We start from the raw sequence: 25,015 nt of genomic DNA, 5'->3' as shown, positions 1-25,015 counted from the left end.
CGGCAGAAAGGTAATGCGCCCGAGGAACTGCCCCTGTGGTCTCCAGGACCCTCACAGACATGGCCCCACGTGACTTTCCGCTCCCTCAAGTTCTGCTCAGCACACAGCAAATCTGCACTGAAAGGAAACACAGGGGAACCCGCCGACTCTGTCACACACCTGGCACCAGGTCACCACCCAGCTCTCTAGACAGCTTCCTTCTGAATGGATCAGGCCAAAGACCAACGGAGCCCCCAAGAAGGTGCCGAGGCACAGAGGGGAGGGAGGGAGGGACGCAGGGTGGAGACCTCCTTCCAAGTGGCCCCTCCCTGCCGGTTTCTCCACTGCGTTCCCACCTAACCCTCCAATCAGCGTCCTAGGCTGCTTTGACAAGTGCCACAGATTTGGTGGCACAACAGAAACTTGTGCTCTCACAATGGTTGGAGGCCAGAGGTCCAAGCCAAGGGGTCAGCAGGGTCCTGCTCCCCCCAAAGCCTCTGGGAGAGGAGCCTCCTGCCTGGTCCAAAGGTCTCTCCTCTCGCGAGCACACCCTCCCACAAGATTAAAGACCCAGCATAGCTCATGGCAGGACCCCGTGGTCACTAAACCCTGAGACACTCAGCTGGGACTCCAACCTCAGCCCGCCTCATCCTTTCTATACCACATTTATTAAAAGATGCAGCCAGCAGGCTGCAATTGGCAGTGTTTCCCTTAAGTTGGTGCGTTAATACAGGCAGATTCTGCTGGGACATGGTTTTCAAAGCTCAATTTCTTTTCTTTTGTCTATTTTTCCTGGAAATCTCAATTCAGATTGAAGTGTTTAGTAGTTTAGAACTGAGAACAAGCATCAGGTCATCGGGATGGAACCACAGTGACTCTACCTGACGCCTCTCTAACAGTCTTTGGCTTTGCTTTGTTTTGCTTTGCTTTGTTTTTCTTTGTTTTAACAGAAGACAAAAAACACTTAGCTTGTCCTGGGGGTGGATTCTGGCTGAGCTGTGGAGGGTGCACCCCATGCTCTGGGCAGTCGCCAGGCACCTCACAGGGCCAAACGCTCCCCTGGCATCCCCTGGCATCACGTCACTCCTCTCCGTAGAACTGGAATTGGATACTCCTCATTCCCATTTTATACATGTGCAAACTGAGGCTCAGAGAGGTTAATTAATCAGAGTCAAACAGGAATTCAGAATTTAAACCAAGCCAAGTGCCTCCCCAAGGGCTCAGCTTCTGGATCTCAGGGCTGGAAGCTTCTCCTGGTGACCTGGTCCAAGCCCCATACTACCTATCATACACAACAGGCCAATTCCATGTCACACCACACCATAAGATGACCCTGTGGAGATCTCCACCTTCCCATTCCCACCAAGAACAGTAACCTAGACTCCAGTTGCTAGGAGTCAGCCCTGGACTCACTCAGTTCAGTCCTCAAATCAGTCCTGGCAATGTCCCTCAGTAGTCCTGCAGACCCTCTTGCTGGCCAAGGCCACCAATGACTTTGCAGCCGTTGATTTAAGATCACTGCAGCACTTCATTCCAAGTCACAGCCCCCCCCCCCCACAAATGCTCTCAGTCTCTGACGAAGCCAAGCCCCAGAGCCGAGTGGGCATCTGCCCATGGCCACCCAGGGTTCCCTGGGGCTCTCAGGGACCCCCCTCCACCCAGCAGAGTGCATTAAGGCCTCGGCTTAGAGTCATCCTCTAGCACTTGACACCCCTGACATTCCAGTACTCCTCCTCCTCCTGTCCTCTCCAGAGAGGAGGATCCAGAGGCTCAGAGGGGTTGCAAACAGGCCCAAGACGTGACTTCATCTGGGTCTCAGCTGCACCCTGCGGTCTAAGATTCACTGGCACCTACCTTCCTATGTCACATGCAGTGTCCTTGCATGCATTCCAAGACCCCAGTGGACACCTGAACCCAGGACAGCACCAGAGCCAGACAGACTGAGTGTTCCCCACACGTATGCACCTACACCGAAGTTCAGTTCGTAATTAGGAACAGTAAGAGACTAACAACAAGAGGACACACTAATAGAACAATTATAACAATATTCTGTAAGTTGCACAAAATTTTTAATTGTTTCTGGAAATTCCCATTTAATATTTTCAGACTTCAGCTGATCACAGATACTGAATCCACAGAAAGAAAAACCTTGGTAAGCGGGGGAACTGTACTCTGCACACGTGTGTATGTGTTTAGAAACACCCAGAATAACCCCAGCTTCAGGACGCTGAGGCAGAAGGATCACAAGTTCAAGGCCAGACGGGGCAATGTAGTAAGATCCTGTCTGTAAACCTAAAAACACAAAAAGGGCTGGGGATGTAGCTCAGGGGCAGAGCACCCCTGGGTTCAATCCCCAGGGTGGCACACTGCAAAAACAAAAAGAAGAACAAATGTACCAGGATACCCTGGGTGGGACTAAAAGGCATCGGGGGTGATGGACACTTGCAGTGGGACTAGGGACAGCCAGGGCTCCTCCCGGCTCTGTGCCTGTGCATGAAGTACGTTGGGACAGAAGCCTGTGGCCCATTCCCAGCCAGGCAGGCAGGCTACACCAAACACGGAGAGAAAGGCTCAATGCCACCACTCCATTTCTCAGGGCTAGTGACACATTCCCAACCCTCAATGACTCTGCGGAGGTCACTGGCAGGAGCAAGAAGCCCATGAAAAGGCTGGTTAAAAACAGAAGAGGCTGCCACATGCGGAGAGAGCCTGCTGGGCCAGCGGCAGGTGAAAGGCAGTGCCGGGGAGCCCAGCAGCACTGCCGCCGTGCCGGGGCCACCGCGATTATTCACACTCCGTCCTTAAGAAACGCTGTCACCCAATCCTTCATCTCCAGGGCCTCAGATCCTTCACTCTGAAGGCTCATTCCACGTTAATCCCACTGCCAATAAGTCTCAGAGATGGAAGGGGAAATGGTGCAGGCCACGTTTCCCAGCCCTGGACCACATCTGGTTGCCCTGGTAACTGCCAGTCAGATGAAAACTGCCAATGGGCACTTTATCCTCTGTTCTTCTGGAAGCAACGGGTGAAGAGGTGGGAATCCCAAGGATCTGGGTTTCTGTTCACGGGTATTTTGAACCTTCCATCACCCTGTCACCACCCACCCCAGCCCCGGCACTGCTGGAGCTCTTGCCCTCCTGAAGGCTCTGGACAGTCAGCCGCAGGGATGGTGCAACCCCACCACCCGGCCCACCCTGCCCACCAGAAGGCTGAGCTCCCCGTGAGCCACAAACCAGGGCTCCCCCTCCCTCACCTATGCCTCTCCCTGATGGTGGGCTAGTCTGCTCGGGCTACTGATGACAACATGCCGTAAGCCGGGAGTCTTAAAAGCAACAGAAATTCATTTCTCCCAGTTCTGGGGCTGGAAGTCCAAGCCTGAGGTGTGGACAGTCAGTCCTGGTGAGGCCCGTTCCCTGGCTCACGGTGGAGCTTTCCTGCCAATAAGGGCACCAGCCCCTCAGACCGCCTCACCTCTGACCTGCCCACCACCCTGGTGACGGGGTCTCACTGCGTGAACCTGAGAGGACACAGCACTCGGCCACCGCACACGGGCAGCAGTTGTTCTGAAAGCCGGGTCATCTGGAGAAGGCCTTTCTTCATGTTTGTACCTTTCATATTGCTTGTATTTTTCTAACAACCACCACAGACCATTATTACAAACACAGTAGCTGTTATGCTAAAACTCAAGGACCCCAGCTCGAAGCCAAGCCCCAGCAACCGTGGCCTGCAGGACAGATCAGGCCCCGAGCTTGGCTTCATGCTGCCCATAAGCTAAGAAGGCTTCTTGGCTTCATTTTGAATTGAGGCAAAACTCATATAATATAAAATTAACCATTTTAAAGTGTATAACTCAAAAAATAAATGAAGTGTATAACATGAGAGTCACTTAGGGTTTACTTGGTCTGTAATGTTGCACAGCCTCATCCCCACCTCAGTCTGAAGCGCTGTCATTACCTCTAAAGGGAAGCCCACGGCGTTAAGCCCCCACCCGCAGCCCCTCCTCTACCTCCCCCCACTCACCTGTTCCTGGTCTATGCACCTGCCTCTTCTGCACAATTCACATACAAGAATCTTACGGTACGTCCTGTCATGACAGGCTTCTTCCCCATGGCCTAACGTCCCCCAGGTCCATCCATGCCACCGCAGGTGAGAACCGCATTCCTTTTTGTGGCTGAGGGACAGTCCATTGTGTGGACACACCACCTTCTGCTACCCACACACCAGCTACTGGACATTTGGACTGCCTCCACCTTTTTGATATCATGAATTGTGTTGTACATTTGGGCACAACTGTTTCTTTGAGTGGTCATTCATTCTTTGGGGATATTCCTAGGAGCAGAATCATTACATCACATGGTAGTGCCATGTTTAACTTTTTCAGAAATTGACAAACTGTCTTCTGGCTTTTACATTTTTAAATGGTGCCATTTTCTTAAGTGCTTATACAAATATAAGGAGCATCTCAATTTCGCCCTACAAGGTCCAGATTACTGGTCATCTGGGTCTGGACAGAAAAGTGCGCAATCTCTTCCTCTGAACAGAACCTTCTCCTGCCCCTTCAGCTGTCAATGCTTTACAATTACAAAGCACTCAAACATATATTAATTCCTTTTATTTCTTTAGCTTTTTATCACATTTGGTGGGTAGGAAAAGCTGGAGGCTGAGTCTCAGGTGATCAGAGACCTGAAAGCTCTTCAGAGCCTCGCTGAGGCCCTGGAGCGGCTGAGAGCTGGAGCCAGGACTGGACCCACCATCTCCCTCCACAGACTCAGGCTTCCTTCCATTCTGCAGCCAAGAGGTCAGGGCAGTCAATACACCAAGTGGACCAACCAAGTGTCCACCTTATTAACAGGCTTTACAAAGGCCTCGCGTCAACACTGGGGGTGGAGAAAACTTAAGGAAGATTCTAGGACCAATAAAGTACATCTTCATGCTGAGATGAAATCTAGGCCTCACCTTCCTGTGTAAGGTGTGCAGGGACCACACCAGGTAAAGGGGAGAATGCACAACTCAACCTTGGCACTGTCTGGCAGAGGAAGCCACCAACTGCTCCCAGGGGCTGGTATGAAACAAGTCATGGAACTACAAGGAGCAGCACAGGAGGGGCCCCTTGCCCAGCCTGGGTGGGACAAGACCTGAGCCTGGATAAGCTACGGGGGTAGAAATAAAGGGCTCTCTGGGCAGTCAGAAAAGCATCTGCAAATGCACTGTGGCCAGCCAGAAGGTATGGCATTGAGCTCCTCAGAGCCATGTGGTTAATGGCCTCAGAGCCCTATGATGTCCTAGAAACAGGGGCCACCAGCAAGCCCCCTTGGATGCCCCCATGTGGTGCTCCCACCAGGCTGGTCCTCACAGCAAACCCCCAAGAAGAATCTGAAGAAGCATGGCAGCCTGTTGTGGTGCCAGAGGGCCGGAGACGCACCCCTGCCTTTGAAAAATGGGCAGCTAAACACACATGACGTTAGAAGGACTTGAAATAAATCTTGCAAAGTTAATAGAAGTGCAGCAATTTGGAAGAAAAATAATCACATTTCCCTCCTGCTAAATCATTATTTGCCCCTGGTAAAGTCAATTATGTTAAAGAAAATAAGGTATTATTTTAGAAAAATAAAAAAAAAAAAAAAGAGGTTTGCTAAGTGCCTTTATTCCAGCAAAGACTCCCAGAGTGACAGCTGAGTCCCTGTCCGCAGGAGGGTCTCCAGCAGCCTGAGAGAACTCTTCAGGGAACGCTGGCCTGCTCAACAGCATCCCCCAGGGACTGCCACATCCTCGCTGGGACCTCTACCCAAGCCCCGCCTTGTCTCTTGGGGGAAAACAAAGTCAGCTCCTAAGAACCATAGCTAGCGAGGAGCCAGGCCAGAGGGCCCAAACTCCCTCTAGGCCCCCTTTCCTCCTTCTCCAAGTCCCCTCTGCCCCTTCACTCAGGCTTCTAACTTTTCTTCCCCAAAACAGGCAGTCCCCCCTCAGGAGGACTGGGCTGAGGAATATTTTTACTTCACAGTGGTGCAAGTAAGGGACAATTAATAGACACCATGCTGCTAATTTGCAATTTGGACCTCTTCTGGGGGCTAGCAGTATTTGATCCAATCCCCACGGTGATGCTGGGCAGTGGCAGAGAGCCACAGCTCCAGGGGACCCCGCGATAACGAGGGTGAGCAACAGACGCTTCGCTCCAGACACGTGCTGCTGGGCGAGGGTGCTGGGCAGGCCGGAGCACTCAGAGCCTTTTTGACTCAACAGAATTTTCAACTTGCACTGGATTTATCAGGGTGTCACACTGCCATAAGGGGCATTGGAACCCAGAAGAGGCCTTGCTGCCAATATTGCAGAAATGAGAATAAACGGCACCTGGGTGATTAGTGGAAGCCACCTAGGGGACACCTGGCAATGCCTGAGACATTTCAGGTTGTCCCAACTGGAGGGGGAAAGTGCTACTGGGATCCACTGAGCATATGCTGTCGAGAATTCTACAAGGCCAGGACAGCTCCCCACGACAAAAAATTATCCAGACCAGAATGTCAGTCATGCCAAGTTTGAAAACCCGACTTGACGTGAATTAGCTCACTTAACCCTCCCACGATCCTCACTGGACAAGAGCGCAACCTACTCCACAGCAGGGCTGAGCACACGTCAGGAGATGGGGCCATGCGAGCCCAGGCTGTGGGATCTGGGAGCAGTCCCCCATGCACCCTGCCTACCACAAGGTGGAAGTCCCTTCTTTGATTGCTGACATTGAATATTCACACTTTGCAAGAGCACAGCTACCAATGGGGGGAGCTGGGTCTCTCCCATGGAGATCCAGGGCATCCTGCAACAGCCATGAGCCCCTAACAGCTCTGCCCCATGCAGGAGAACTCAGGCCCTGGCCACAGAATCCCACCCCAGAATCTGCTTGAGGGTCCCCTGGCTAAAGAAGCCAGGAAGGGCAAAGCACAGCTCCAAGCGCTCTGGGGTCTGCAGGCCTCCCTCTACCTGCTTCTGTCCTGGTGCCCTCTGCGCTCCCACCCTCTCCCTACCCGCTCCTCGCTCCTCCTGCCTTGGACTCCCAGGCCTGGGGAATGGCTTAGGGACGAAAACTGGTAAGAGATCCACAGTTCACTGTCTACAACCCCAAAATCCCACTAATCTAACGAGAATTCACTTGGTGGCCAAGCCCTGGCCTCCGCCAAGGGCTGAGTGCGGCTGTACACGTCCCCTGGCCCAGGGAAGCCGCAGCCTCATGTCTGTAAGGCTCTGGGTGTCCACCAGACCCGCGGGGCTGCACAGCTAGCTGGGTCTCTCTCACTGTGACAAGCCAGAATCCTGACATGCTGCTGGCCTCAAGTTTCAGAAAGGAAAGGAGAGCTGTGCCACGAGGGCAGCTCTGGGCCACCAATGCCCGATAACAGAGCCACATGCAACCAGGGAGGTAGGAGGGGAGCAACTTTCCAACGTTCTTTCATTTCTCTGTGGCTTAAAAGTACATGTGTAAAACTTGGGCTGGGACATACACCCCCAGGGCCACTCTCTCCATACCTGGGTACAGCGGCCAGGCTGGCGGCTTATGTAGAATTGTCACCTGCTCAATTACTAGACAGCTTCCTCATAATAAAAAGTTACAAAGTTGTGGGGAAAGTAAAGCTCACGATGCCCTTCCAATTAAAACAATCATCACGAATCACCTATTTTCTCTGAAGTAAGTTAATGTAGTACTTTAGCCTGTACACGGGACGTTAGTGAGTGCTCCCCAGCCAGCTCCTCGCATGGGTCACTGGCCCGCCTGGGCACAGGGAGAGGCGGGCACTGGTGCTCCCATCTGTCCTGTCTCTGTTGAGGGTCCTGAGGCTCCAGGAGCAGCGAGGAGAGCGGCTGGCCTGGGCTCCCACCAGTGCTCCCTGCCCACACCATAAGGCCCCCAGCTTTAGGTCTCACCGATGACGTCACCACCCTCCCCACACCAGCCTCCTCATAAAGACAAGGGCTGTTTCAGAAAGTAAGGATTCCACTCTGGGAAGAGGCAAGCCACACCAAGGAACGAGACCCGGCTCTCATTTGCAGCCGCCTTCAGAGGTCAGAAGAATCCAACAGCCACGGGAACGGGGTCCAGGTGTGTATACGCTTTGGGGTGGTTAGATTAGGATCTGCCAGGTCGATGCGGAGAAGACTCCCCACACCCAAAGACCACCTTGAAACCTGCAGGACAAAAGTCGCAGGGCACACACGGAGGGAAAGGCTGCACTGCACCATCTCCCAACTTGTGGGGACGTGAACCTCTGTTCTGCGAGTGACTTTCAGGGATGAAAAGGTAAGATTAAAGCCTCTGTGCTCGATACCAATAATGCTAGAGGGTCCATCCCACATGCTTCCTGATAACGGGAAACGCATGACAGGACAGGTGGGGGAGACCACCTGGTCCACACTCTCCTCTTCCTGCAGAGCAGGCGGTGCCACAACACTCCTGGGCCCCACGTGCTGAAGGTCTGGCCAGGGACTGAGGTCCAGGCAGAGGCTCATGAGCCCAAGGAACAGCCACCACATCATCCCCAGCCAGGAAGAAAAACTGCTATGTGCCAAGGACAAAAGGAGCCGGATCCCTGAATAGCCTGGCAGAGCAGAGCCTGCGCCCTGCCTCCTTCCCCTCCCCGCCCTCTTGGATCATGACACCAACAAAAAACAAACTTTTATTGTAGAAAGCCAGGAAAATACTGGGCTTTTTGTTACAGCAGCTAGCCAACCCTAATTCAGGAAGGAAATCACTTTTGCTACATTTATATATAAAAGTTCACCTCGTGTATCCAATTAAGTTCTATCACTCAAAATGGCATAGAAATTCTGCACCACACTGCAGAGCAAAGAGCAGCAGATCACGGCTCTCAACAACTCCAGACAGCAACTGCACCAGGAGAGAGACTGTGCAGCATTTCTGTTGAGAGATTTATCCAGGGAGCGTTCAGACCTCTGCCTTCACCTTGCCCTGCAATTAGAACTGCAGCCCTGACCCGACCTCAGAGCTAGTGTTAGAATTCTAGGGAGCTGTCAATCTTCACTCCTCCCGCAGCAGGCAGAGGCTTCAGAAGCAACAGGCTGCCACTTACAAGCCATCAGCAAAGGATGGGAGAGACCCGCCCTGATCAGGCTCAGACCAGGGGCCTGGTATGTGCTGGGTCACCTCTCTTAATCCTCAGAACTGCCCCCAGAGGTTGGAATTGTCACAGTTTTACAGGGGATAAAATGGCTTAAAGTAAATAACTTGCCCAAGGCCACTTGGCTAATAAGAGATGAAGTCGGAATCAGAACTCGGATCTCTCAACTCCAAAACTGAGATCTTTTGATGGGGGAACAAACCATATGCTAAGAGAAAGTACCTTTGTCCCCAAGGCACCCAAATGAAAATTTAACAAGCTGACAGACATCAGCCGGGGTGAAACCATCTGCCTTTTGAAGGCAGGGTATGCCTTGTGTGTGCCCAGCTCCCCTCCCGCAGGCAAGAGTGGATGCCTGCCAGCCAAGCCAACAGCGCCTGAAAGGATCAACAAGCCCTGCGTCATTTATTTGTCACAAGTCAGGCCCCTCCTCTGCCCCTTAGCTCCCCAAATTCAAGTGTTCTTATGACTGTTCCAGGCCACTAAGGGCACACACAGTGTGACAGGGAGAGGAGCCAGCCCCCTGCAGCCCCACGCTGACAGAGCCCCTGGAGTTGCAGGGCGGCCCCAGATGTCAGGAGGCATGCAACATTGGCTCCTAGGGGCATCTGCCAGCACTGGTAGATGGGCTCCCAGAATCCGAGGGAGCCAGCCACCCACTATGCTACAAAAACAGAAAAGCCAAGAGAGTGGAAATAAACCCAAGCTGGGCTTGTCAACAAGGAGCACTGGGTGCAGCTAAAGCACAGACAGGAGCCGTTCCTACAGTGCCAGCGGCCAGCGGGAGAGACGCGCAACTTCCTCTTTGGCTCTCAGACTACCTGGCCGTATTGTCCTGTCACCAACTTGATAACAAGGAGTTTCCAGGTCTGAACACAGAAACAAATTAGACTCGAGTAAAAGAGTGGCTTAGACTGGGAGCCGCGCTCCTTAGCTCCCAGGGTCCCCATAGCACCCCCACAAGGAAGAACAAAACCCAGACTAGCCAAGACGGAGGGCATCTTCAGATGAAAACCTTCTGTCATACCCTGTCTCAGCTGAGTGTGAGCCCCAGATCCCATGCTGGCCTACTAAGCTCAGGGTCGCAGTCTCTCAGAATGCAACCAGGGTCCTCAAAGGGTGGTCAAGTTCAAATGAGGTCTTCAAGGTGGGGCCTAACCCAATACCACCAGTGTCCTTGTGAGGAAAGGAGGGCAGGACCAGATACTCACAGAAGGAGGCAGGGGAAGATGACCCCCTGGTAGCCAAGCAGAGAGAATACCCCACCAACGTGTATGGTAATGGTGGCCCACAGACTAACACGCCTCTGCACACAAGTGCTTCCCCTACATTCATGAAGCAACCTCACACACAGTGCCATGGCTAGCTGGGTACTGGCAGTCCCAGGCTGCCCACCAGTTCCTGGACCCTCCCATCGACCCTCCGGTCAACGCCCCCATTGGCAAGCCAAGCATTCCACTCCCTTTGGGAAGAGGTGGAAACGAGGCCAGAGAGCTTCAAAGACTAGCCCAATTCAGGTGACACCCAGACTCTGGCCCCTCCCTGGCCACCTCCCAGCTGGCTTCCTCCCTCAAGCCCTCCCCAATACCCTGAGGCCATTTGAAAGGCGGCAGATGATGGGATGGAGGTGATGTGAAGAGTGCTGGCCCTGCCCACTCTGCCTCCCCTCGTGGCCCCCTCAACCTGGATGCAGAGCCCTTCCCCAAGGAAGGACAAGACCCCACCAGGTGGCCTCCAGAGAATGGCACTGAGCAAAAAGCCAGTCCCCAAAGTGGCACGCTGCATAACTCCATTAACAGGCTTTCCTGAAATGACAAAAGTATAGAAACAGAGAAGAGATTTGGGGAGGGGTGCATAGGGAGGTGGGCGCAGTCACGAAAGGGTAGCGTGAGGGTCCTGTGACACAAGAGTCTGTACAATAACCGTATCCATGTCAGGATCCTGGTTCTAAGACTGTCCCTCAGTTTCGTAGGACATGAACTTGCTGGAAATTGATAATGGGTACATGGCTCCAGTGTTCTTACAACTGCATGTGGTGCTAAGAGCTTGAAAATACAAGCTTAATAAAAGGAAAAGAAGGAGAGAGGGTGGGTGGGTAGGCACGCACAGGCTCCAATGCTGCTGCACAGGCAAAAGAGGCAATCCTGGTCTCCCTTCCACTGTTGGAACCCAGAGGTGACATGTAAGAAAAAGAAGGACTTGCACACCCTAAGACAATCCTGATCAGACACCCAAGATCCTGGAAAAACACTGATACAACAATAAATTTAAAACTTTTATGTTTCCAGACTAAAATCAAGTTTGTGGAAATAGGACATGCCTTAATTTGATTTTTCTGAAACTCTAGTGAATGGAGATGCCTGCATATCAATTTGTTTATGATTAAATCTAATTTCTCTCCCAAAGTAGCGGCTTGCTTGCTACTCTAGATAACAAAAACAATCTCTCTGGCACTTCCAAATCTCTTCTGGCATTACACTATCCCTAACAACGATCAGTGACCATCACTCAGCAACCATGACCACAGACACATCATGCTCCCCACACAGAGCAGACAGATGTGACTTCCCCCCAATCCAGGGGCAAAACACACATTAGGAAATCAACTTTCGAAGGAAATCACTTTACCAGCCACTGTGATGGCTAAATCTAAACAGGAAGTCACTGGCTACTATACTGCTAAACTCCATGCTTTATTAAATAAAAAAAAAAATTAGTGAAAGTGTTGCTTTCGTTGAGTAGTTGGCACATCTCAGGCACGGGCTCTGCCACCCTATCTCACTTGAGTCCTCCCCAGTCTGGAGCAGGCAGACTTAGATCCACTTCACAGATGAGCAACCGCAGGTGAAGGAAGGGCGAACAATTTGCTCAGGGGCTGCAGAATGAGTAAATGCCAGGACTTCACCACGACTGTGGTACCGAGGCCCCGTCCCCTGCTGGAGAGCTTACATGGAAGAGGCCAGATGACAAACACTGGGTTCATTATCTCCAATCAACCTAATATCGGAGCTCAAGGGCAGCAGGAGATCCTACCCAGGCTGCCCTCCTCCCTTCTGCCTCGGTCTTCCGCTGCTGCCTTACAAAGTACCACAAGCTGAGCAGCCCAAGATTACACTTCCGCAGGTCAGATGCCCAGGGGCTCAGGCTCCAGGTCCCAAATCCAGGCACTGGCCAGCAGCTCTTATCAGGAGGCACTGGGAGGAGTTATTTCCAAGCTCATTCAAGGTGCTGGAAGAATCCATTCTTTGTGATTGGACTGAGGTCCCATTTCCTGGCTGGTGGTCAGCCAGGGGCCACCCTCAGCTCCTGAGGCCTCCTTCTGGTCCTTGCAAATGAGTCCCTACATCTGAGAGCAGCAACTGCCCCCTCCAAGGCATCCCAGGCTTGGAGTCTCACTGCCCCCCCCCCCCCCCCCCGTAGCAATCCTCCACTCACTCCCTCTCCATGACCACCCAGCCAAGGACCCCGGGGCTTCTGAAGAGCCAGGATGGTCTCTCCCCATTCAAGGCTGAAACCTCGATCACATCTACAGAGACCATTTTGCCATGTATCAGATCATATTGAGGGTCTAGAAGCTGCGGACATCTGTAGAGCCATTATCCTGCCTTCCGTACCCTCTGTGTGCTCAGGGGTACCTCCAGTACATGCTGTGTCTATTCATTGTATCTAAGGAAGAGGATTCAGAAGAACTTCATCTTACTGGTATCAGAACATACAAGGTAACATCATCTGGCCCACCCCTCAGTGTGATAGCCACGACAAGGTCTATGCTTGCATTAATAAGCCAGGTCCCTAAACATGGCCGGCCACACTCAGACCCAAGGTGGAGGAGGGGCAGAATCAGCAGGTAAGTTCCAGCCCCCAGTGGGATAGATCCACCCAGCGTTTCTTGCTGGGGAGCCACACATCTGGGGTATTTACTTTTTTCTCAATTTCACAAAACAAATAAATAACTGAAGTGTCTCATTTGCAAACAATGCTCCTACCAGATTCCAAGTACTTTCGAACAATGAGCTGTGATTCATGTTTCCAAATGAGATGGAGTTTTATCATTTTCTTTCCCCTCGTGATCCATTCGTGGGCCAAGTGGCCTGAGTGGAAGCAGGGCCCACCCACCAGAGTCCCAGGAGGGAAACACAGCCCTGTTGTGAGGCTCCCAAAAAGAAATGCAGAGGGCGCTAACTCGTTCTCCCTTAGACACCTACTGAGAACAGATCCCTGCATCTCAGGGCCAATAAATACCCTTCCCACCTGCACCTGTCCTGAGAACCAACACCACGTGAACTCCCATGCAAGAGGGAGCCTGGAAAGCAGGGTCCGGGGATGCCATCCGTCCATGGGCTTATCCTCAGCTCCCACCCTCCCCGACAGGCGCTGATCCTAAAAGTCTTCCAGAGGCTGCCTTGTTACTCCCAACCAGCTCAGCTGGTTTACGACCCCACTCTGGTGAAGGGAGACGCAGACCCACCCTCTCCTCCCCTGGACAGTCATTCACATTCCTTGCTAGAATTTCCGGGTAACATCTCATATACTTTTCTCTGGGGGAACTTTCCAGTGCAGGGTTTTCTTAAAGTCAAGGTGTGAGCGAGAGGTGTGATGTCAGAAGCCTCCACCCCGAGTGCTGGAGGAGCTTCTGGAAGGCATGTGACAACTGGGAAGGTCACAGCCAGGTTCTGGTCCACTGCTGGCCTGATGTGGGAGTGCGCTCCTTGGTCTTCTCTAGGTGATCAAGACACACTACAGGGTGCTCACCAACACCACCCAGGTTGCCCCCAGAGATCACAGAGAACACCAGGGTCTCTTTCAAAATGTGGTGTCCCAAAGAGAAGGCCCTGCCTGCCCCATGAGCACAGGACATGGTGGCAGACAGAGCATAGCAGGAGTGAGTGTGAACACTCAGGGACTAGGGTTCCAGTCCAGAACCTGTGGAGTGCGAGTACTGGTGGTGTAAGGCAGGGCTAGCAATCCCCAGAGCAGGACTGTCACCACAACCTGAAGCTCTCTCTCTCCCTTGGACTCTCCATCTCCTCCCTTATACGCAGACTGAGAGGGCCCAGGTTGCTGGTTACACCTTGGTCCCTGCAGAAACCCTCGCTCCTGAGCTCACCTTCAGGATGACTATGCCTCAGTTCTAAAGCAAGGAGACCCCACAAACCCCAAAGGCAGAGCAAGCTGCCAGTGGGCCCAGAGGGGGCAAAGGTTTTCCCAGGACTGTTCCATGGCCACCACCTAGGGTCACCTAACAGGAACACCTGGAGTTCAAAGAAAGGAGCAAGCCCTGAGAACAGGAGCAGAGGAGCAAGTGTGGGTGGGAAGACTTGAAGCAGCGTGCAGAGGGTGGGCAGAGGCTCCTGGGGCAGAGCTGCTGTGACAGGGCGCCTCGGAGGGCACCCTGGACCTGGACCTGGACCGAAGGGCAAGCTCCCAAGGGGCCTGCATGTCAGGCCCCTGTGGCCGGGTGAGGGAGCTGGGTAAGGACCCTGCGGGTGGTGTGGCAGGAGGCAAGGGAGACTGGAAGATCCCGGGATCCCTGGGAGCCCGGCGAGGCGCTGCACGACGGGGCGAGCCGCGAGCGGGCAGGAACCCGCAGGCCTCGGCAGGCCTGGGGCAGCGCGGCGCGCAGGGCGCGGAGCAGCAGGCTGAGGGGTCGGTTTGTTTTGCCACCGGGAAAGGCGCGCTCTCAGGAATGTGTACTCGGGTCGCAACACAAACTTGCAACCCGATTCCCTCCACCCGCCTCAGGAAACGACAAAGAGGAGCGGGGCAGGACCAGGTCCCAGCTCTCGCGAACCGGTCTCCAGCCCGAGGGTCGCCCCCTGGCCCGGGCAGGACCACCCAAGGCACGCAGGGGCGATCCGCCAGCGCGGGCGGCGCGGCCCCTCCCCGCTGGGGAAGAAAAGTCTAAGTTTCGAGCGCTGAGACCTGAATCTGCCCATCGCGAGCCCCGACGCCCAAGTTCGCCAAAGAGGCGGAAAAGCACGAAAACAATGACCCCGGTTCCCCGCGCGGGCCCAGCGCAGCGGAGCGCGGAGTGGGGCAGCCCGGGCCCCGGGAAGCTCCGCCGCCGCGGCGCGGGGATCCGCTGTCGCGGGAGCCCGCGGGGAGCGGCGCGCCCACCCCCGCCCTGCGCGCCCCGGCGGACGGTCGCGGACCGGGGGCGCGGGCCGGGGCGCGGGCGGGACGCCCCGGGAGCGCCGCCTCCGCCCCGCCGCGGCCGGCAACAGGCTCCGCGGCGCCGCCCGCCCGCCCGCCGCGGCCGGGAAGGGGGCGCGGGCCGGCGCTGCTCACCCACGCCGTATTTCTCCTCCCGCTTGGTGGGCACCCAGCGCGTCATGGTGCCGCGCGCCCCGCGCCGCCCGGAGCCGCCGCCGCTCGCGCAGGAAACTCCGCGCCTAGGCCGCCATTTTCCATCCCTCCGAGCCGCGACAGGATGGGGAGGAAAAAGTTTGCGGCGGAGGCGGTGTCATGTGGGACGGGGCGGGCGGAGCGTCGCGGGCCGGATGGGAAAGGCCGGGAGCGCCCGCGAGAGGCGGGACGGCCGCGGGCTGCGCGCCCGCCCCGCTGGCCCCGATCGCCCGCGCGGCCCGGCCCGCAGCCCCCGGCCCGCAGCCCCCAGCCCGTGGCTGCCGCGTGGAACATATGGGGCCCCGCGGGCGGTGGGGACGTCTCGCTCTCCGCGCTTCCCCGCGTCCCCGCAGCCCTCTGGCCCATCTCGTCCAGGACAGGGGCGCGCCCTCGGGAGTTGGGGGCAAGCCTGCGGGCACTGCGCGGCCGGGCCAGTCTGGGGCTGTGCTGGCCTTGGTGGAGAGCCCAGCGGCAGAACCCCGAGGGCCCCGGAGGGCCTTCCGGAGCACGGGGTCCATTCATTCGCGCGCGGGACTAGCGTGAAGTGAACGCCTGCCCCTGTGTCCAGTGCTAGGAACGCCAGGCCGGCCAGCGACCAGGTCAGTGAGTGGGCCAGGACCTCCCAGGGAAGGAAGAGGGTGCTTCAGGCTCGGGCTTGAGCCCTGAATGAAGGGAGCAAGCCACCCGGAGGCCCCAGCCGCCCCCCCACCCCACCCCCGGCCTGCTGAAGTGCCAAGAAGTGGGATGTCAGCCAAGCCAAGATCTTCGCTGCAGGAGAGCTGTCCTGGTGTTCCCCACGCGAAGTGGACGCCTTCCGATCTCCAGGGAAAATGTTTACACACACCTATTTATTTTCACCCAAACCATAAAGAATTGGTTAAAGCCAGGCTGGGGCTGTAGCTCAGTGGTAGAGCACTTGCCTCGCAGGAGTGAGACCCTGGGTCCGACCCTCAACACCACAAAAAGATAAATAAATAAAGATTTTAAAAAGAAGAAGAAGAAGAATAGGTTAAAGCCAAGAAAAAGAGGAAGGCCTTGGCTTGGGTGGAGGGCCTGGTGGGATGGGGTAGCCTGGTTTTGTGGAGAGTTCAAAGGGTCCCCTCTCCACCATGCCCCCAGGAATCAGTGACAAGGCACAGCCTCCAGGGATTGAGGAACAGGGTGGATGAAAGGCTCCCTGGGGTGGGGACTGGTGACAGAGATGCCAGGGTGGGGAGTCGGCTCAGCCTCCTGGCCACTGTAGAGAAAGCACATCACTGCCCAGCAGGGCCACCTGAGCCAGAGCAGTCAGCAGTCCACCCAGAATGCAGCTCAAAGAAACATCTGGAATGGCCAGGAACCTTTGCCTGAGAGGGAACTTGCCGTCTGCAAGAGGATGACGTGGGAGGTGAGAGTTCTGGTAACTCAGCCACAGATTCGTAGAAAGCTCAGGCCTGTTTTACTGATAAGGAACTTAACTCTGGCAGAGGGAAGCAGCCGGGGCTCACATGCCACTCAGTGTCACTCATCCACTTTGAGCCTTCTTTCTCTGGAAATCAGAGACTCAGGCGCTCAGACCCTGGTGGAGTAACCCAGTGACTCAAACCTTGGAAGGAGAAGCAGCTGTGAAGGTGCTGGACAGGAGAAGCAGATGCTCCCAGATGAATGGCACAGTGGCCTGACTTGCTTTTGATCAGGAAAGGCTTCCCTGAGAAAACTCCCTAAGCCCCAGACTGAAGATAAACAAAAACCAGCTAGGTGAACTGGAGGAAGAACCACGTGTGCAAAGGCCCTGGGGTGGGAAGGCACACAAAGCCTTCAAGGAACTGAAACGCTGGTATGGATGAACATGGGGAACAACAGGAAATAACAGTGAGCTGGAGTGGGAGAGAACTTCTCTGTCTTACTAGGAGTTTGGAATTCTGCAGAGATAACCAGGAGGACAGATTTCAGTGACAATTAACATTCTCTTCTATGCCTTCTTTCAATTCTGGAACACGACATGTTGTCGTGAAAGCGTGTTGTCACATGCTCCGGGGAGGCCAGCTTTGCCGAGGCCTCCTGTTTCTGGCCATCTGCCTGATTCCAAACCTGAGGTGCTCGTTCTCTTACATCTCCTACCCATAAACCAGGAGCAGTCACACCAGCTTCGCAATCACCGAGGACCACAGAGGGCATGGCTGCATGTCGGCAGCCTCCCTAGGGCCGTCTTCATCGCCTGACCCTCCCTCCGGGTCCGGTATGATGAAGAAAGGGCTCACATTTCTCAACAGTTGCTACTTTCACTCTGATATGAATACATTTATAAATCAGGATTTTAAAACTCGAGGTGACCGTGGACCATGTAGGTGAGACAGCCTGTTCTGGTCCCACGATGGCCATGTGTGCCCAGGTATGGCTGAGAAGTCGTGCCTGCGGCTGCAGCCCGGAAGCTCTGAGGAGATCCGCTGGTGTCCCCTGCCTGGCTTGGGCAGCGTCTCATCTTGCAGCTCTAAACTTGGGTCCGTGATTCTGACTCCTTGCCCTGTGGTTGTATGAGGCCAGGACTGGCCCACCAGTTGTGGCCAGTGGGCATTCTGAACTCCTGGGTTGACCTGACCAGGGTGCAGGTCTCAACCACACCTGCTCGGCACTGCGCCTACGCCAGCTGCCTCCAAGGACCTCAAGGCTCCGAGAACCAGAGAGAGCCAGTCTGAATCTTATGCAACCTCAGGGTCACCAGCCAGCACACAGACCACCCGAGAATGCTGGGGCTAGCATGGCCCAGCCCTAACCATCAGTGTAAATTCAGACGAGTGACCCCTAACAATGTATGGAAGAATCAATCATGTTACAATGTTATTGTAGTTTTAAATCTTGACAGGTTTTTACTTGAAATATTTTCACACATTCACCATGTGCAAACTCAGGAGGTAAATGGAGCAAAAGCTTCTCCTGGTGAAATAACCAGCACCAGGAATTCAGGGGCCCCGTTGAGGGAGCAGATGAGAACCGGGCAGGGTGTGAGGATTTTGTGCACAGAGGGGCTGGAGCAGATTGCTTGTCATCTGGTATCTGCCCCTTGACCCGGGGCAGAGCTGGGCGTCATATCAGACGAGCAGACATGGGGTCACAGTGCCCAGCGTCACACAGCTCAGAGGTGTATGATCCTGACTTCAGACTTGACTTCCAGTATCAGAAATAGAGGAGAAAGAAAGGAGTTAAGAGATGCCAGGAGGGACCGGTCAGTGGGAAGGCGGGATCCCATCAGACCCTGCCCTGGGCTTTTCAAGAAGTCAGTATTAGGGGGCATGGGGTAGCCAGGGAAGAACTGCTGTGGGTTCTAAAGGACAAAAGAAACGGGGTAATGTTGGAATGCACTGTTTCGGGGGCTGAGTTGTAGCTCAGCCCTTGCCTCGCCTGCACAAAGCCCTAAGTTCGGTTCCCAGCCCTGCAAAAGAAACAGTGTTCAGCCCTGGACTGGAGCTGCTTCTACTGATCAATTCTAGAAGGTGTTGTGGACAGGAGGCAATTTGAACTATGGACCAGGTTTCGATTGTATTAGTTATTTATTTCGCCAGGTGTGAAATCATAGTATTGTTGTTGTTAGATGGAGAATGTCCTCATGTTTCAGTAACAGGCCGGAGCATTTAGAAGTGAACTGTATCGCGGTTGTCATCTCCTTTGAAGTACAAGAAGAGGGGAAAATGTTCACTGCAGGTGATGGTCCATGAGCCTGTCATCTCTACTTCTTCTTTGTCTGCCATTGTTTATAATGTCAGGGCGAAGCAGGAAAGAAGCTTGAGATTTACGCCTGGCCAGGAAGACAGCTGCTGGACTGGCCTCGTGTCCAGGGCCCCAGCTTTGCTCCGCACCCAGGTGTGTGCTCAGCATTCTCTGCCGCTATTAAAGCAGGGCCCGGGCATCCAACGTCAGCCGGTTCCGTGGAGCTGCTCCGTGGGGGACACTGTGTGCTGTGCCAGTGTGCCTTGTGGGCCAACGTGACAGTGAATATAAATGCAGACCAAGCCGTCCCTGCCGCCAGCACACAGAGCAATGAGCCTGGAGCTAGGGCCAGGCAGCTGCAAGAGGAGAAACTGGAATTGAAGCATCTGAATCTGGGTTGTGAGCCTCAGCCCTGGGCCTCAGGGCCCTTGACCGTGCTGGGAGGGTACGGCATGTGAGCACCACCTTGATAGCTGCCCATTCTGGGAAAGCTCCCTGGACACTCTGCCCTCCTGTTTAACACAGCGTGACTGCTGGGGGCTAATGTGAGGATCTTATGAAATGACGTCAAGGACTTGGCCCGGGGACTCCAGATTTCCCACTTTGGACATCGGGTGGTGCAGGACTTCAATCCCCAAAAGGAGGGGAGCATGAGGTTCCCCCGCAGCTGCCCAGCTTGCTCCGTGGAGGCAGTGTCTGGGCTGCAGCCCGGGACAGGCAGCAGTTGAACCCTGGGTCGCCCAGTAAAGAGATTCGGAGTGCAGAGAAGCAAGGCCACTGGGGGGTGCAGGCCAGAGTCCCAGGACAGGGAGCTGCACGGGACCTGGGATCTCAGAAAATTCTGAGGAAGAGAGACATGTGTGCACAGTGAAGCTCCTGAGGCCAGCAGCCGCAGGGACACCAGAGGAGCTGGCCCGAATAGCTCCCGGGGCTCCAGCAGTAGTTTGGGTTCCCCGCGGTCCCCGTGGGAAGACCTCCTCATACACAGGGTGACAGGCAAATCCTCTGAAGGGCGACACCTTCCCAGCAAGGCTGAGGTAGCCCGAAACCCAGGGCTGCTCTGGGAAATGATAAAACCTAGAAGAAAAGCTCAAAAGAACAAAGCTGAGCCCAAGGAACTTCACTGCCTTAGGGACAAAGTCCAGGCTGTCAAAGATGGCAGGGCCTGGGGCCAAACAGGGCAGCTGCTGAACTCTCTCTGCCGCTTCCTCCTGGGAGCACAGCAGCCCCTCGGAGCCTCCCGGCCTGACCCTCCTGCCCAAAGGAGCCCTTTGACACCCAGCTCTCAGCCAGTGCACCCAGTGGATCTGCCAGTAGCAGGGCCCAGTGGACTGACTCAGGGACGTCGACCACGCTCCACCCCGCTCACCCACACCCGGCCTCTCCCAGCAGGACTGCGGGCATCCCAGCTGGGGGACACAGGGAGAAAGGACAAGACATGACAGCTGAAGGCCAAGTTGAAGCCTGAGGGTGACATTCCAGGCAAAGGGGACACCATGAGAAGGGGTCCAGGCTGGCAAAGTGCTCAGTGTCCAGGACTGAAAGGGGGTGGCTGGAGAGTGAGTGGCAGGATGGGGGCCAGAGTGGAGGGCTAGGCCTTGGGCCCAGGGCCACTCAGGCTGCTTTTTAGGGAGGTCACCCGGTGGCAGTGGGCAGGTGGGCTGTGGAGAGGAGCAACCGGACTCCGGACATGAGCGGGAGGAAGGAAGAGGGAGAGTGGGGGACTCCTGTAGCCTGTGACCTTCCCGAATTAGAAGCACACAGAGACCAGCCAGCTCGCGCCACCCATAGTGCTCCTGGTCATCCCTCCCACCGGCTCCCACTCACCACCCACCGCCTAGGCACCCCAGCCCCTCCACAAATGCGCATCTGCTGGTGCCCTGGAGCACACCCAAGCCAAAGCCCTTCCTGGCTGGTAGGATGATCTGCCCTACCTTTCTCCCTCCGGAAAGACTAGCCTTTCACCAGCCCAGGTCAAAGGGCAGCCGGGGGAATCTTTCTTCCCTCTGTGGTGTGCACGGAAAACTTTCCTTCTGGAATAGGCTCACCTGGCTGGATCCCATAATGACTCAAGAGCCCCCTGGGCTCCGGGGGAAGACTCCTGCATTTTACCTACAGAGCCCGGCCCTTGGGGCTAGCAAGGCTGAGATGAGAACAGTAATAATACAGGCAGCCCTTGCGGATCGCGTGTGTTATCTCATTAAATTACAGCCTCCTGATTGCAGGTGAGAGGGGAGCTATCAGTGCTGTGTCTCCAGGGCAGCAGGAGTGCAATAAAGGGTAGTGCTACTGCCATCGGCCAGCAGGAGCTCAGTGGCCGTTCACTGACGTGAGTGAGTGGACAAGTGAGGCGACTTGAGCAACTTGGCCTCCTTCCGGGGGATGCAGGGGCCATGCATGGCACGGGCTGCAAGCGAGTCCCAGGATCACGGCCCTGCTCTGGGAACCCGCTGACCTGGCTGTGAAGGGTGCCTCTGAGGGACGTGGAGGACACTACCGGTCTCAACCTGGTTTTCCAACTGCTCAAGTCACCTGACACTCAGTGTGGAAGGAGGCTCACCCAGGGTCCTTCTTCCTACAGGGACAAGCCTGCAGCCATCTGCCGGAATCCGTGCTGGAATCCTTGTGGAATGGTGCAGGCAGTGAACTGCAGGCGGCCAGCACACTGTCCCCACCTGACCGGCATTAGGCAATGAGGAAGTCACTTTTGGGTAGGCCAGTGGCACACTCTGCCTGAGGCAGGGCCCCGGAGCTCATAGGCACAGCTCAGGCAGTGCCCTGGGTGTTCACTGTGAGCCGGGCACCATGCCTGCCTGTGTCCCGCCCCCAGGAGCTGCTGTCTGCAGGGAAGGACAGAACCAGGAACAGTGGCTCGGGGGAGTGGTGTCCGGGTGGCATCCCTAGGGCTGGGGCAGGTGTCGGGAACAGCCCTCTCCCCTCTCCCACTGCCCCAGGACTTCTGCCATGTTAATACCACTTGGGCTCTTATTTGCTTAAGGTTTTTTTTTTTTTTTTTTTAAGAAAAAACTGGGAAAAATGTTGTTTTTTAAAAAAAGAAGCTGAATCATAATTTAAAAAGCAACTAAAAATAAAGTCCTTAGAAAGAAGGGTCTGTCCGTGTGCCTGTTTGAAATCCCCTCCTGTCCCACACTCTGGGCACCACGATCTCTGCAGGGCCTTCAGAGAGAGGGGCAGGACTGAGGGGCCAGGGGCACAGTGGGCAGCTTCTGGAGGCGAGGGTGGTTTGGGGAAAGGACTGCAGGAACGAATGAATGGAGTAGGGAGAGGCACGTGGCAGAGAGCAGGGCCTGCTGTGGTCTGAATGGTCCCAAGTTCATGAACTAGAAACTTGACCCCCAAATCTACACGTTGATGGTACATGGAGGTGGGGCCTTTGGGACACTGGGGTTCGATGAGGTCATGAGGCTGGTGCCCCATGGTGGCATTAATGGCCTTAGGAGAAGAGGAAGAGACCTGAGCTAACACACCTATGTCACCCTGTACTGCCCTCTGCCATGTCATGAAGGAGCAAAAAGCCCTCACCAGAGGCTGAGCAGACACCAGCATCACACTCTTGGACATCCCAGTCTTAGAAATTATGAACCAAAGAAACCTTTATTCTTTATAAATTACCTGATTCCAGCAATTCTGTTATAGCAGCAGAAAATGGACTAAGAGAGATATAGACTGGGCAATGGGACTGTGTGTGCATGCATGTGTGCATGTGTATACGTATGTGTTCCCTGTGGGTCCCTACAGGACTGCATCCCTAGAGGAGGTTGATCACAGAGTAGGCGTGGAAGCACACTTCCTGAAACACAAGGGGCCAGGCTAAGCCATCCAGGCTCTGTCTTGTGAGCAGGCCTGGCCAGGGGAGTTCTCAGGAGGAAGTGGTGCACTTAGTAAGATGTGGGGAACAAGCCCATTCTGCATTGGAGGGAGAAGGGAGCTAGCCATGGCAGTGTCCAGCAGCCTTCCCTCCAAGAGACCAGGTCAGCCTCAATGCGGTTCCAGAGCTCTGGATAGGTAGAGAAACAGCTCCTGGAACTCCTGGCTCCTGCCCTGACCTGTCTGCAGGTGGGAGACTGGCCCTCCTGCAGGACTCGCCTCCCTCCTGGGGTGCACGGGGGATCCTTCCTGCGTCTCCAGGTCCCACCTGCACTTGCTAAGATTTTTACAGAGACCCCCATCCAGGTGGACACCGGAAGAACTTGCAGCGCTTCCTGACCTCTGACTCCCTGGTTTTGATACTGTTACAAAATTAAAATTTCAGGTAGCTTCAATGGTAGACTAATTTCAATATACACAGAATTCCCATCCTGGATGGATCCAGTTTTAAAGGGATCTTCATTTTCTGAAGTTCGTTCATTTTTTTTTCTTTGATCAGTGGAGTAAGACAGTTTTAAGAAACAGATGCTCCTGGTGAACCTGAGACATCCTTGGTTTCTCTCAGCAAGTAAAAATAGTAATGGAGAAATTCCACGTAACAGCACCGCTTGAATCCGATTTCCTGGAGGCTATGAAATCTGTAGCTCCGGGCCCTCCCGCTATGGGAAAAGAGAGTGAGGGACGGGGTGCTCGGAGGGCCAGCGTGGCCCCCACCCTGCTCACTGAGCTGAAGCCACCATGGCCCAGGTGACATTGGCAGCTGTGGGGCTCCTTGGACCCGTGGGATGGAAGCCTGGCCCGAGTCCCCCGTGACACCTGGCAAACCTGTGGCTAAGAACTCACAGGTACTGAGCTCTGGCTGCTGTGGCATGAGGGTTGAGCCGGTGACCTGATGGTTTCCTACATATTTCCCATGCTGCATTCAGAGCAGGGTCCAGGCCTGTCCTCCGTCTTTCCTCCCCCAGGGGCTCCGCACACAGGCCGGATGCAGAGTGTGCCCACTGTTAAGAGCCCCCCCAGGGCCTTTGTGCGCATTCAAACCCATCAAGGCGAATGCAGGGGTGCCCAGGGGATCTACCTGCCAGGGCAGGAGTCTTTAGCTGTGATGTTGCACTGCCCCTTGGAGATCTTGTCCTGGTGATTGGGAACCCAGGGTGCTACACCCCACCCCGGGCCAAGGCCAGTGACAGGTTGGCACAGAGTCACAGGAAGAGGACCTCAGCCCGAGCCTCTTAGGGTTTGAAGGACGGGCAGGGAGAGCGTTTCATTTACAGGACAGGAGGGATTGGGGGAATAGTGACAGGGAAGGGTGAGGGCACAGTGGCAGAGATTCCTGTTCCCAGGGGGTCTACCTGCCATGCAGGACAGGAAACAAGCCGGCACACCTAGATTGACAGACCAGAGCAGGCAGGAAGGAGCACAGAGGAAATTAACCACCTCGTGGGGACAGGCGTCTGCAGTGGCCACCGAGTGGTTACTTGGCTGTTCACACACACACCGCGTACCCTGTGGAAGCATCTAATGGTCTTTGCGTCTTGTCCCTCAGCGAGGCCTCTGCTGGGCTGGGCTGGGCTGCAGGCCGGGACTGGAGCGGGGGCCTGGGTCCCTCCCACTGTTGGGGAGCTCCTGGAGTCCAGCACCTGCCCTGGTGTGTCACTCCATCTTGTAGAGACTGCAATGACGGTCCTGGTTTTCCCCGTCACTGTTGCGCTCCTGTGATGGGGCATGGTGACACCGGCTGGCAGCCACCCAGGCAGGCACAGAAAGCGCTGCTGCCTTGGGAAACACATGCCTGGCCTTGCTTCTGTGCAGGGCCCTGTGGTGGGAGCGCAGAGAGAGGAAGTGCAGCCCAGCACAGTGGAGGCCCTGTGTCTGTCACTAAGCTACTGGAAGCTTGTGGGCACAGTGTGTGGGGGGGGGGGACCCAGCCTCAGAGCGGGACAGGAGAGCCCCTGCAGAGTGAGGGTCTTGGAGTGCCCTGCCTCAAACCTGCCTGG

At 55.2% G+C, this 25,015-nt stretch overlaps 1 protein-coding gene across 2 annotated transcripts in view; it reads right to left on the bottom strand.

Annotated features, from left to right (window-relative positions):
• The window catches only part of Dock1 (dedicator of cytokinesis 1), a 447,303-nt gene extending 431,763 nt beyond the window's left edge, over positions 1 to 15,540 (bottom strand). For both annotated transcript variants that reach the window (XM_077105459.1, XM_077105460.1), the window contains exon 1: positions 15,390 to 15,540. In XM_077105459.1, coding sequence (XP_076961574.1) covers positions 15,390 to 15,435 — 46 coding nt within the window. In that variant the 5' untranslated portion in view covers positions 15,436 to 15,540. The remainder of the gene's footprint in view (positions 1 to 15,389) is intronic.
• Positions 15,541 to 25,015: the final 9,475 nt, after the last annotated feature.

The sequence above is a fragment of the Callospermophilus lateralis genome, chromosome 15 (genome assembly GCF_048772815.1).
Source record: "Callospermophilus lateralis isolate mCalLat2 chromosome 15, mCalLat2.hap1, whole genome shotgun sequence".
Lineage (NCBI taxonomy): Eukaryota > Metazoa > Chordata > Mammalia > Rodentia > Sciuridae > Callospermophilus > Callospermophilus lateralis.
The sequence above is the reverse complement of the archived record's forward strand: the minus strand, read 5'-3'. Positions and strand labels throughout refer to the sequence as shown.